Here is a 14,002-nt window from a genome sequence, read left to right as displayed (position 1 = left end):
GATGGATGTGACCCCGGAGTCCCCACTCGCTGTGTGCGAGTTTGAGGGTTGCTCGGTCCCCTTGTCTCAGGGTGACCCTCATTGTTTTTGCCTCTGCCACGCTGCCTGTTGGGTCGGTGATACTTTCGACCCTGAGTCCTGTGAGTGTTGCAGCTTGCATGTGACTCAATTTACCCAGTCCTCTGATGATTCTATTCGGGTACAGGCGGCACGTGCGTTGCAGTCTAGGTTTCGTCTGTTGCAACGCGCTCGGTTGGTTGCTTCCCCGGATGCCCCGGGGCTGCCCCGCTTTGCTTTTCGAGACCCGGACTTGGGGGTGGGGGTCGCTTCGATCCTGGTTCAGTCCGCACCTCCTCGTCCTTCCCCTTCTGTTCGTTCTGGTCCCCCGCCCCTGCTTCCGGCCCCGAAGCGTCTGAGGGTTTCGGGGTCGGAGCAGGGGTTACTTGATCTCGAGACTCGGGCAGCTTCGGGGGTTGCCCCTTCCGGGGGGGCGGCAGAGGCATTCGAGTCTTGTCTCCCGGCCGAAGCTTCAGGGTCTGACCAGTGGGCCCCCTTCCTTCAGCTTTTCCGGCTGCTCCGTCCTTGTCTTGTGGGGTCGGGGCTTGGGGAGAGGACTCGACCTCGGGTCCTGTGGTGACGGACCTCGAGGCTGGGGAGGGGCTGACTTGGGGGCCTTGGGCCCCGCTGGACCCCGCCTGGGTTTTTCTTCCCACTGAGCGGGGCTTATTGTTACAAGGAGTGGGGTTTTCTTTCCCCCCCTCTGCGTACGAGTTGGATTTGGTATCGGCCCCTCCCCGGGTACGGTTCCGTGTTCCCCCGGGTACGTCGGTTCCGTCCTTCCGGAGGTTTTCGGCTTATCGCATCCAACCTGGTGTGGTGCGAGCGGCCTTTGCAGCTTACCTCCTGCGTGACCCGGATTATGCCTCGGAAATGGATCCGTCCACGTTCAGGTTTGGGACTTCGTTCCCTTTCTGGCTCCGTTACGAGGTTCCGGAGTCGTCCTGGCTAGCAGACTGCCCCTTGTTTGGTCTGGATTCCTGGCATTCCTTCTGTCGTTCCCGCACGCTGGAGTGGCGGGAAGCTTCCACGGTGCTTCAGGTTTTCCTGGGGGGTGAGCTTGAGTACCTGAATGAGTGCTTGTTTGCCCCTGCCCTTCCCCGCGATGTGGGCGTTATTCAGCTCCATGTGCAGGTTCCCTCCCTTTCGGCGGCGCTCGTGGCGGAGGACTTGCGCGCTCGGGGCCTTTTGTGTTCGGCCTTGCGGTTCTTTTCCCTCCTGGAGCTGTCTTCGGATTGGCTCGTGGAGGATGTGGGGACGCTTGGGTCCGTCCCGGGGTCCGGCACCTTGTCCTCGGCTGCGCGTTCGTCGGCTGCCTTGTTGGAGCTGTTCACGCCGATTTTGCGGGATGCGGTTTCCCTGTTCTATGCTTCCCGTCTCGCGTGTCGGCAGGCGGTGCTGGGTTCCTCCGTGGAATCTGCTTGGGCTCTGGCTCTTAGGCGTTCTTCACCTTTTTGTCCTCTCCTGTTCGGGGAGTCGGCCGTGGCGCAGTTTATTCAGGCTGCGTCGGCGGCTTGTCGTCCGTTGTCGGACTTGTTGGTTTTCCGGGGGTCCCGGGGTGGGTCTTCCCGGAAAGGTCGTGCCAGGGCTCGGGGTTCCTCTCGTCGTGGTAGGCCTCTGGTGTCAGGTTTGGGGTTGGCTCCTCCTGCGGACCCTCCCTCGTCTGGTCGGCGCGGTGTTCGCGCTGTGCGGGGTTCTGGGTCTCGTAAGGGTTGCCGGCCTTTTCGCGGTTTGCCCCTTTGACGGGGCGATGGGGGGGCGGCTTGCGCTGTTCGCTCGCGCCTGGTCCCACGATTCGTGGGCCTTTCGGGTCGTGTCTCGCGGCCTGCGGTGGCGTTGGGTGGCCCCTCCCCCCTTTGGGGGGTCGGGGCTGGCAGGGCAGGCTTCTTCCCCTGCGCTCTGTCGAGTCGTCTTGGAGTGGGTACGCTTGGGCGTCGTCGAAACGACGTCGTCCCTCAGATGGGTTTCCCGTCTGTTTCCGGTTCCGAAACGGGACTGCGCGGACCTGCGGTTCATTCTGGACTTGTCCCGTCTGAACCCCTGGGTTCATTGCCCCTCCTTTCGGATGACTACGCTGTCTCAGGTTCGGCTCCTCTTGGAGCCGGGAGCTTGGATGGTGTCCCTGGACCTCCGGGACGCTTATTGGCATGTCCCGATTCATCTGCGGTTCAGGGACTGGCTCGGTTTTGTAGTGGGGCGTCTGAGTTACCGCTTTCGTTGTCTCCCGTTCGGGTTGAACCTGGCACCTCGCGTGTTCACACGCCTTACACGGGTTGTGGTGGCTCGTTTGCGTCTCCTAGGTGTTCGGGTGTTGGCCTACCTCGACGACTGGCTGGTTTGGGCTCCCAGCCAGTCAGCTTGCTTGCTAGCCAGGGTTTTGGTTCTTTCCCAGCTCGCCGGGTTCGGGTTCTTGGTGAACTGGAGGAAGTCCCATCTGGTTCCCTCTCAGGTTCGGACTTGGCTGGGTCTCGTGTGGGACTCTCGAACCGCCTCCTTGTCTCTCCCTCCGGAGTCTCTCCTGCAGCTGCGGTCCCGCCTTCGTCTGTTTCTGGAGGGCCCTCGGGTCACCCGGCGGTTGCTCGAGGGGCTGTGCGGGAGCCTGAACTTCGCGATGGTGGTCTACCCGCCGGGTCGGGTTTGGCTTCGACGGCTGTTCTGGTTCCTTCGGGGTTCCCCCTTCCGCCTCTCTCGCGATCGCAGAGTTCGACCCCCGGGGGACATGCGTCGGTTGCTGCGTCACCGGCTTCCTCTTCGGGTTTTTCGGGGTTCAGTGCCTTGGCGCCTACCCGAGCCCTCGCTCGATGTGTACACGGATGCGTCGTCTCTCGGCTGGGGTTTTGTGACCAGTGCTCACCAGGCCGGCCAGGGGCGTTGGGATCCGTCCTTCCGTCGAGCTCACAGTACGGTGCGGGAGTTCGCGGCAGTGTGGTTTGCTCTGGGGAGGATTCGGGTGGCCCGCGGATCGACGATTCGGCGCCATTCGGACTGCTCTCCGGTGGTTCATTACCTGAACCGCGGGGGTTCGATGCGGTCCTTGTCTCTTTGGGGTTGGTCGCTTCGGGTGACTCGTCTGCTGAGTTCTCGGGGTTTGGCTCTCCTGGCGGTTTACGTACGGGGCGTGTCCAACGTCTTGGCCGACGCCCTGTCTCGCTTCGTTCCCCTCTCCACGGAGTGGACGGTCGACGACGAGTCCTTCCGTTGGCTTTGCCAGACGTTCGGGCGCCCCGAGGTGGACCTCTTCGCGTCGGCGTGGTCGCGGCGTCTTCCCGTTTATGCGCCGCCCTTCCCCGATTGCGAGGCCGTCGGGGTCGATGCCTTTCGGCTCGACTGGTCGAGGTGGGGGTTCCTGTACCTCTTTCCCCCGGTTCGGCTGTTGCTCCAGGTCCTGACTTGCTTAGAGACTTACCGGGGGAGAGTTGTCCTTCTGGCCCCTTGGTGGCCGGCCCAGCCTTGGTTTCAGGCGCTGGTTGCTCGGTGTCCGAACCCGAGGGTTTTCCCGCGGCTCCGCCTCTTTCAGCAGATCGGGCCGGTACGTCACGTGGCTGGTTCGATCTTCTCCTCGAGTCTTCGCGTATGGTTTTTTTTTGACTCGAGTCTATCATCATCTCTATGGTGATCAGGTGGCCTCCTTGTTGGTGTCCCACCTGAGGGCTTCTTCTCGGCGGCAGTATGAAGTTTCCTGGCGGTCCTTCCGTTTCTTTTTGCGTCTTCGTCGTGTTAGCTCCTTGTCTGTTCGGGTGGTCTTGTCCTTCCTCTCGTGGTTGTTTCAGGACCGTCATCTTATGCCTAACACTGTCGCTTCGTATCGTGCGGCGCTGGCGGAGCCGCTTCAGCTTGCTTTCGGTATCGATGTTACGTCTGCGCCGTTTCGCAAGCTGGCTCGTGCATTGTTTCACCTCCGGCCTGCTCATGCGTCGCCTGAGCCGTCCTGGTCTTTGGACAGAGTGCTCGCTTTCCTTTCATCTCCTCGTTTCGTTGTGGCCCCTTCGGTCCAGGATTGTTTTTCCAAGGCACTTTTCTTGTTGGCTTTGGCCTCTTGGGGTCGGGTAGGGGAGCTTCATGCTCTCCTCCGGCGCAGGGGTTTCTGCTCTTTTGGTCGTGGTGATAGTTTTGTTCGTTTGCAGCCGTCTCCTTCTTTTCTGGCGAAGAATGAGACTGCTGCGTTCCGGAGGGGTCCATGGGTGGTTGATGCTTGGTTGGTCAGGCCGGGGGTGCATCATGTTTTGTGTCCGGTTGCGGCGCTTCGCCGTTATTTGCGCGCCACGGCTTCTGTGTCCGGGGACGCGCTGTGGGTTGATCCGGTTTCCCTTCTTCCCTGTTCGCGGGTTCGGGTCTCTCAGGTCGTCCGCAGGGTTATTAGGTCCAGCCAGCCTGCGGTCTATCCCCGTGCCCATGACGTTCGTAAGTTCGCGGCTCTTGCTGCCGTCTTTGGGAATATGTCTTGGTCTGATATTCGGGCGCGGGGATTTTGGCGGTCGAACAGGGTCCTGGCTGCTCGTTACCTTGTGAATGTCCCTGGGCCTCGTCGGGCCTGTGTTGCTTTGGGTCGGCGGTTGCAGGCAGTTGTCTCGGCTTCGAGTTGAGGGGTGAGCGACGGCCGCCTCCCGGGTAAGTCCCTCTTTTTCTGTCTGTGGGTAGTTAGCTCCGGGGAGCCGACGGGGCTCCCCCCAGAAAACCAGCGTTGAATGTAATGAAACGCCATTTTCTGGGTGAGTCCCGGAGGCTCCCCGGCATCCCTCCCTCCCTCCGGTCGGCGGTTTTTCGCGTTTTTGACATCCAGCCTCAAGAACTGAGGTGTGGGTAGCCGGCGCGGGGGGGTCTGGGGCTCCCCCTTCCCCCTCACGGGGAGGGGGGAGCTGCGCAGACAGCGGCGCGGCAGTGTGTGACGTCACACTAGTTTGCTTGTTTTCGGTTGGGGAGTTCTATCCACTAGTTCGGTTTTAGGTAGCAATTTTAACCAGAATAGGGGTTTGTTTTGGGGCGCTTACCTTTCTGGGTGCCTGTTCCGGTCGATGGCAGACATAGAATGCTTCCAACTACACGGGGGCTTCTATAGGCCATTGCTCCCCTTGCCTCTCTGAGGGGGCCCGGGTCTGGCCGTGGTCCCCGGTAGGCCTAAGAACTCCATACACATGACTGATGCCAAAGTCTGACATTAGCATATCAGCCTGGGATAGCTCCGGGGAGCCTCCGGGACTCACCCAGAAAATGGCGTTTCATTACATTCAACGCTGGTTTTTTTAAAACATGTTTTTTCGCGTCACAGACGTGACATCTATATAGTATGTATATAAAAACCAGCTCGGATGCGAATGGAACGTTGTGTGAAAATTTCAAAGCAATCGATGAAGAACTTTCGGAGATTAGCGATTTTGAACAAACACGCATTTACATTTTTATTTATATAGATTTTAATTAGAATTATTATTTTATTTTTATTTTAATTATAATTAATTTTTTTATGTCAAACTTTGATATTAAATTCCCACACGTGGCTTCCTACACAAGTTTGGTTTTTTTTTTATCATTTTCACTAAAATGTATTAAAACTGGTTATTTGTTAGTAAAAATGAATTAGTCTTACCTGATAGAAGACTTCTTCATTCATGGAAGTACCAGTGTAGAACATGTGAGTAGCCTAAACAAACTGGTGGTCTCGCTCATGGCGTCATAATGTGTAGGATGGGACTGATCAGTCACATGGTTTCTAGTCCCTGAGTAATTCCATATTAGTAACTTCATGTCTCAATTTACTCTGCCAGCGAATTATTGTACTGTAAAATTTGCTACACGTAAAATATTCAGTTTATATGTACAGTACAGTATATTATAATAATTTGTTATGACGGATGAAATTAATTGCTCGCCCTTGGTTTATTTTTTTTTTGGGGGGGGGTTCATTCGGCATAACTGCAACAGCATATTATGTAATGACTAGAGATCTAATTCATCTAAAAATACTGTACGGGTACAATGCCTATCCCTGGATACGATGGTGTCGATTTGTGCTGCCCAATTCAGTGAGAATAACTTGTTGTTCACAAATATTCAGGATAACAGCACGACACGTTTTAACTGTTCCGGGTTAAAATGGCTACTCCCACTTCCACCTGCATAGTGTCTTCTCCAGATGCATTTTTATCAAGAAGTGGAATGAGGATTTATATTTATTTTATTTTAGTACTGATAATTAAGTTTGTTCCAGGGTAATATTTTTATGTTTGAAATCCAAAGACTGATGTTTTAACCCCTTAACTGCGCGGCCTCCAAATATGACACCCCCCCCCTCCCCTTCCAGTGCACAGAAAATAAAATCTCTGGAAAAAATTATTTTCTGTTTTTAAAGTGTCAAACGCCATTCCCTGAGTAAGGGTATAGTAACAGAAGGTCGAAATTGTAAGTACTTTAGCTGCTATGGGGTCCGTAAGTTCGTGCATGACGTCGTCATTCCTTGGTCGCCTGTGGCATACGCCCGGGCCAGTAGGGCGCTCGGGGCAGGATGCGCGAGTTGCCACGAATATATTTTTGTTCATTTTCTGCGCACAGTTCCAAATACATTTTATATGCTTTAAGTGCCAATCCTATGTATAATGAACATGTATACTATATTATGGCAGTAGAACATCCGTACTGTCCGAAGACACTGTGTTACGTGCATGACACGTGTACACATATCCAGCACATACAGTATTTCCATTGTATTATGCTAATTTATGAATATATACAGTCTTATTTACACACTATATACTATCACACACTATATACATTCACCATGAACACAAACTCAGAACTCCGCGAGTGTCAGCTGCCACACCCCTCACTCCTCCAACATCCAGTCTCTCCCTCACTCCTCCAACATCCAGTTGCTCCCTCACTCCTCCAACATCTTACTCTCCAACATTGTTCCTCCCACCATACTTTTACTGTTTGTATTTACACATGTTATGTATACCTATCTACATGTTTTATTCACCAGAACTATGCAAGTAAGCCGGTATTGTGTCCAAACTTTGTGGCCACCATACACTGTATTAGAAATCACACAGCAGCCAGCAGACGACGCTACAATTGTCAACTCAACCCGTCCTCTTAAAAATAACGTCACTTTTGGCTCGTATGCGCGCTATGGCCAAATTTGGACGTAATTTGAAATGAAATCGGCTCACAAAAGTGACGTTCTGTTCCATTTTCTATTCGAGTCGTCCGGCTTACGCGCAGAGGTTATAAGAGGACACTTTAAATTAACGTTTTTCATAACGTTTTGAAACTTTATGAGAATTTCCTGCCCACCTAACCTATCAGAGGACCCTTAACTACTGTTGTTGAAAAAAAAATCCCAAATTTATTTTCTTTTTTTTTTCATTCTCAAATTACGTCCATATTCGGCCATACTGGTAAACGGCCAAGAGCGACGTTCTTTTTAAGAGGACAGGTTGGTCACCTCCCTCACCAAAATAGCTCCTCCCAACATACTCCTGTTGCTGTTACTACACTATATACACACATTGTATATGTACACCCATGTACATATGTGTTCACCATAGCAAACCACTAAGCATAGTATGATGAGCAAAACAAAGAGTGGCTGCCACACGTGAGGCTACCTCGATTCTCCCTCTCTCCCTCGCCACAATTACTCCTCCCACAATACTACGCACATATGTACATGGGTATATACACACATTGTGTATACCCATGTACAAATGTGCTCACCATAGCAAACCACTAAGCTAGTATGATGAGCAAAACAAGAGTGGCTGCCACACAGTGAGGCTACCTCGATTCTCCCTCGCTCCCTCACCACAATTACTCCTCCCACAATACTATGCACAGTGCTTATTATCACCACAATCCTGCTGTTATCATAATACTGGTCACTAAATCCTGTAAATACATAATTAACCAAGTTTTTGTAAAGGAACTTAAGAAGTCGTTTGAAGATTCCTAGATGGAAGAAATAATGCTGTGGTGCTGTGGCTAGCGCTGTGAACATCGTGAACAGCATTGAATCACTAATATTTCAACATTGTACACAGTCATTATCACACTCGGGCTCTTCTGTAATACAATGGGGCCTCGACTTACGATGCTAATCCGTTCCCAGAGACGGATCGTAAGTCGAAGCGATTTTTCCCATAAGAATTAAAGGGAATTGAATTAGTCCGTTCCCCGCCCTCCAAAATATTAACATACAAATACATTTTATACTGAATACAATGTTTTGTTCTAACTACAATACAGTACCAAAGTGTCTCTTACCTTTATGGAGTGCTCTTGATGGTGTATGGAAGATGGTGATGAGGGGGGAGGAGAGTTGTTCCTGTTTGGAAGGGGAGTCCCCTTCCATCATCACATCAGGCAGTGATGTTTTCTCTGTGGATGTTTTCTCTCTCCTACGTTTTGCCTGAATACCACTAGGACCTGGTTGTGGTTCAGTGCTTGTTTGTCTCGCTACAAATTTGTCAAGAGACATTTGTTTTTCCCTTCGTTTTAACATTTGTCTGTAATGATGCATCACAGTGTCATTGAATAGATTAAGGCAACGACCTACTGCAGCTTGATTTGGGCGAGTCATTTCAGCAAAGGTTTGCAATTCTTCCCATGCTGCACACATTTTCTTAATTGTTGAGGAAAAGACATTCTGTACTCTTGTTTCTGCTCTATGGTCATCCTTACCTGGCTTTTCAAATGTTGAGCCTTACCACTGACTTTCCTGGGACTCATGGCGTGTTATATAATAATTACTTTAATGTTCAAAATGCAAAAAATCACCACAAAAGTGGAGTTTCTTATAGGCGCGATCGTCACTAAGCGGGCAGCTGTAGTAAACTGAGGCAGGTCAGCCGCGTGACTGGGAACCACGCGCTCGGTCAACCCGAACGTGTACCAACAAATATCAGAAGTCGACGACACCATCGGATGTCGAGTCGCATTTTTCGATGAAATTTACATCGTAACTCGAAATTATCGTAAGTAGGGGCAATCGTATGTCGAGGTGCCACTGTACTATCATGTCTAAATAAAATAAGTTTTATATATATTTTGACATTAGGCGATGCTGTGGTCACAAGCTGAACAGCAGTGCTGTGAGCTCATGCTGCGTGTGCCGGCCTTGGTTGCTCACTCGCTACTGAGGCTCTCACACCCGGGAATGTGGACCACGATTTTTTTTAAAGATGGTGTCTGTTTACAAGTCAGGAAGTCAGTGTTTACAAGTTGAGGAAGCTGCTGTGAACCCCATGTAGCCACGGGAGTTTTGAATGGAACGTGAAAATACAAATACCCGGAGGCGCGTAGCGCACCCCCAGATGTGTGTCTGCAGGCGAGTTGCGCAGTTAAAGGGTTAAGAAGAATTTACAATATTATTAGCTGGTGAATTTAATTTTGGTGAGGTGGCAAATATACTGTATCCTAATTTTCTAGGGGAAATTCCACTGCAATCTCATTTTCTGGCAAGAGATGCCAAAACACCGTTTTCTTAGTGGGATTCACAATGATGTTTTATTCTAATTAGTCTTAGTACAAATCAGCAGCAATATTATCTGCATATTGAATTGGGAGTTAGTAAATAGTGTCTGTGTTTCTGACAATCTTTACTCTCTCGGTGTTAGATAAAAATGTTAGTTAAAATTTGAAGTATGCAACATGAAATAAGAGTGCAGAGTTAAAAATGAACGGTGGAAGAGGTGATGAATATAATAGCCAAAAGGAATATTATTGTAGGAGTAAAGGACTGAGACAGTATGCTAAGAATTATTTAGAAATAAGGAAATTGCTTTCTTGATGGAGTGAGTGTGTATGTATGATTATTATTTATATATATATATATATATATATATATATATATATATATATATATATATATATATATATATATATATATATATATATATATATATATAATGTGTGTGTGTATATATATATATATATATATATATATATATATATATATATATATATATATATATATATATATATATATATATATATATATATATATATATATATATATATATATATATATATATATATATGACCGAAAAAGTAAGATTAATAATTCTAACACGAATTTTCTCAATATTTCTTATATTTCTTTTCACTGTTGATGGTAATTGAAAAATCAATTCTCCAAAATTCATTTTTATTTCTAGTCTGACGCGACACTTGAACGCGTTTCGTAATAACTTATTACATTTTCAAAGACTTTAGTTTACACACACACAACTATAACTTGCAAACACTACACAGAGTTTAAACAGCTTTGATTTTATACCTGCATTTGGGTGAGGTGATATGTTACAACAGTTACATATCACCTCACATATCAGATAGCGGACAGTGTATCGTGATCCGGCCTGTACACCTCTTGACATACCAGAAAACATTCTAAGGAAACTACTCCAAGCTTGTACTAAAGAGGCACCCTTCTTGAGCCCGGATGGGCTCATGTATAAGCAAGTAGATGGGGTTGCCATGGGTTCTCCCCTAGGTGTCCTTTTGCGAACTTCTACATGGGTACCATCGAACAAAAGGTCTTAGTCGACGTGGACTTGAAACCGGCCATATACTGCAGGTATGTTGCCGACATTTTTACACAGGTACCTGATGTCAGACATCTGCAGGAGTTGAAGGAGGCATTTGAGCAGAATTCTGTGTTGCATTTCACTTACGAGATGGAGAAGGATAGGAAGCTGCCCTTTCTAGATGTAACAGTCATGGAAAGGAGCGGAGGTTTCCACACTGCAGTCTACACTAAGGAAACAAACATAGGAATGTGCCTCAATGCCAACAGTGACTGCCCAGACAGGTACAAGAGGAGTGTCGTTAACGCTTATGTCGACCGTGCTCTCAGCCACAGGTCAGGATGGAAGCAAGTCGATGAAGAACTATGTAGGGTAAGGCAGGTCCTAGTCAACAACGGCTTCTCCAATGGTTTCGTTGAAGACATCATAAGAAGGAAGGTGAAACGCCATGCAACCTCTGAAGAGACAACTAACACAACACCTGTACCCCCTATTAGACTATTTTACAGGAACTTCTTTTCCACAGCTCATAAAATGGAGGAAAGGGTCCTGAAAGATATTGTTAATAAAAACGTTATCCTTACAGACAAAAATCAGAAGATACAATTGACGATTTACTATAAAACCAAGAAAACGGCCAACCTACTCATAAGAAACTCTCGACACACAAAGCAGAACGCTTTAAAAGAGATCAATGTCGTCTATGCCTTCAAATGCCCACTTGGGGACTGTAAGCCTCAAAGAATTCAGTATATAGGCAAGACAACAACATCTCTTTCCAGGCGATTAACGATGCATAAGCAACAAGGCTCCATTAAGGAACATATAATCTCTTCCCACAACCAGACCATCACCAGAGAAGTCTTAACAAAAAACACGGAAATCATCGATAGATACAGCGATAGCAGGCAGCTTGATATCTGCGAGGCACTACACATTAAGAAGTCGACACCAGCAATCAACAGCCAATTAATGCACAACTATATTCTACCCACTTCAAGACTCCGCATTAATATAGAAGCATCAAGAAATATGGGCCAATAGGCCCCTTGCAGTTACTTCCATTCTTCCCTTTAACTTACAAAATATTGTACCCATTGTTTCGTGTTCTGTCTTGTGTTGAAAGTTTGTTTTCACCTCATCCATAACTGTTGTAACATATCACCTCACCCAAATGCAGGTATAAAATCAAAGCTGTTTAAACTCTGTTTAGTGTTTGCTATACACAACACACACAACAAGTTATAGTTGTGTGTGTGTAAACTAAAGTCTTTGAAAATGTAATAAGTTATTACGAAATGCATTCAAGTGTCGCGTCAGACTAGAAATAAAAATGAATTTTGGAGAATTGATTTTTCAATTACCATCAACAGTGAAAAGAAATATAAGAAATATTGAGAAAATTCTTGTTGGAATTATTAATCTTACTTTTTCGATCATATTTAACAATATATGTCTACAGGAAATACTGCTACCAAAATATACTTTATATACTGTATATATATTTAATTTAATTTATATTTTTCCTGCTTTTGAGCAAAATTTTCATATTTGTTTGTATCTTGTCCCACAGATGTTGAACAAGACTTGGTATGAAAGTCAACAGAAGTCACTGAGAGGTGAAGGTGAAATGAAAGACCCACTAAACCAACCCTTCCCCTTCACAGACTAGAAAGCCAATTATTGTCTTCACATAACATAAACATTCTTTTATTCCAAGCAATAAATGTATAGATTGTATCTTATTGAAGTGTTTTAATTTGTTCTTGTCAGCAAGTCACATTTGAGCTTCAGTGTGTTGCAACATTTCTCAAAGTGAACTGTATAGACCAATTTTTTTTTTTTTTTTTGTCAAATACAGTATATAACTTTTATCTATTGGTGTGCTGTTGCACTGCTGTGAAACTAGTTTAAATTATTCATATACTACTAATTGCAGGTCAAGATTGCGAGGAACATGCTTCATTAAATTATCTATCTGGTTGTTGAATTTGTTAAACTGTGAGTTATGTGATGCATTTATTGACTTAATTATTCACCGAATACTTTTATGAAAAAGACAAATTTAGGTTTCATTTATATTATGTCTAGGGGTCAGGTAAGTAGTGTGAGCACCCATGCTGGAGTTGGGTAGCCACTACACAACTAATGTTACATTAACTTTTATGTGTTCCTGTATACTGAGTCGTCATTGTTGACCCTTTAATTTAATTGAATAAACACTCTTCTTCATAAAATGTAATTTCTCTATCCTAAGATATTCAAGGGTTCAAATTTTGTCAGCAGAATGTTTTGTGGTTAAAGTACTCTTGTGTATTATTTGATTGCCAGGGTTCAAAATTTGGCACTTCACTGTCCTTACAGGTCTCTCCCTAGGCCTGTGCAGGTTCCTCCTAGGCCTATACAGGTCCCCATAGGGCCTATAGAGATCCCCCTAGGCCAGTACTGTAGTTCCCTACCTTTTCTGGGTGGAGTCCCATCGGCTCCCCGGAGCTATCCAGGCTGATATGAATATATTGTATTAGCTTTCTGTTATCAATGTGCATAGAGTTCTTGCCTACCGAGGACCATGATCCAGAACTTTTCCCCCTCAGAGTGGCATGAGGAGCAATGGCCTATGGAAACCCCAATGTGGTTGGGAGCATTCTATGTTTGTGGGGATTTCTACTTTGCTATCCCGACTGTAATGCATGCAACGTCACCAATGTACATATGGCAGACGCTTCACGAAGCTGTTGGAATCCAGAAGAAAATACGAGAGCAAGCGTACAGGGCCTGGGAGCAAGGTCGAGTTCTTGATGGTCTCCTCTCAGACTAGCCTCACCAGGACCTAGATTCACGAAGCTCCATGTATTTCTTCATAAGTAGGTTTGCTACGAAGGTTCCCAAGTATGCCCTAAGAAGATACTTAGGTGCAATTCACATAGATCCACTTTGGAAGATATTTGGGTTCTGGGTCTGGTTCACTTGCGTGCCGATAGAGGTCACTACTGTGTTTTGTTTGGCCAATCAGAGAGCAGGCAACAGTCTTCATATTGAAGATTTAGCGCTGGCTTATCGGAGCTCTACTGCCTCCTATTTACGTAGAATTTTCTTATAAAACTAGTATATTTTGAAGTAAAACTATGTTTTTTCAACTTCTACAGGCAGCACCGACATTCTAGTACACAAATATGTTACATTTGTTGTTTATCAAGGGGCCTCGTAGCCTGGTGGATAGCGCGCCGGTCTCGTAATTCTGTGGCGCGGGTTCGATTCCCGCACGAGGCAGAAACAAATGGGCAAAGTTTCTTTCACTCTGAATGCCCCCTGTTACCTAGCAGTAAATAGGTACCTGGGAGTTAGTCAGCTGTCACGGGCTGCTTCCTGGGGGTGGAGGTCTGGTCGAGGACCGGGCCGCGGGGACACTAAAAAGCCCCGAA

The 14,002-nt window shown here is 47.2% G+C and overlaps 1 protein-coding gene across 1 annotated transcript in view; it reads left to right on the top strand.

Annotated features, from left to right (window-relative positions):
* LOC123771102 (calcyclin-binding protein) overlaps window positions 1-12,817 on the top strand; it is a 39,015-nt gene extending 26,198 nt beyond the window's left edge. The window contains exon 7 of the mRNA XM_045763436.2: window positions 12,154-12,817. Within this exon, the coding sequence (XP_045619392.1) occupies window positions 12,154-12,252 (99 nt within the window). The 3' untranslated portion in view covers window positions 12,253-12,817. The remainder of the gene's footprint in view (window positions 1-12,153) is intronic.
* Window positions 12,818-14,002: the final 1,185 nt, after the last annotated feature.

This window comes from Procambarus clarkii, chromosome 14 (assembly GCF_040958095.1).
Source record: "Procambarus clarkii isolate CNS0578487 chromosome 14, FALCON_Pclarkii_2.0, whole genome shotgun sequence".
Lineage (NCBI taxonomy): Eukaryota > Metazoa > Arthropoda > Malacostraca > Decapoda > Cambaridae > Procambarus > Procambarus clarkii.
Note: the sequence above shows the minus strand (reverse complement) of the source record. Positions and strands in the feature narration are given on the sequence as shown.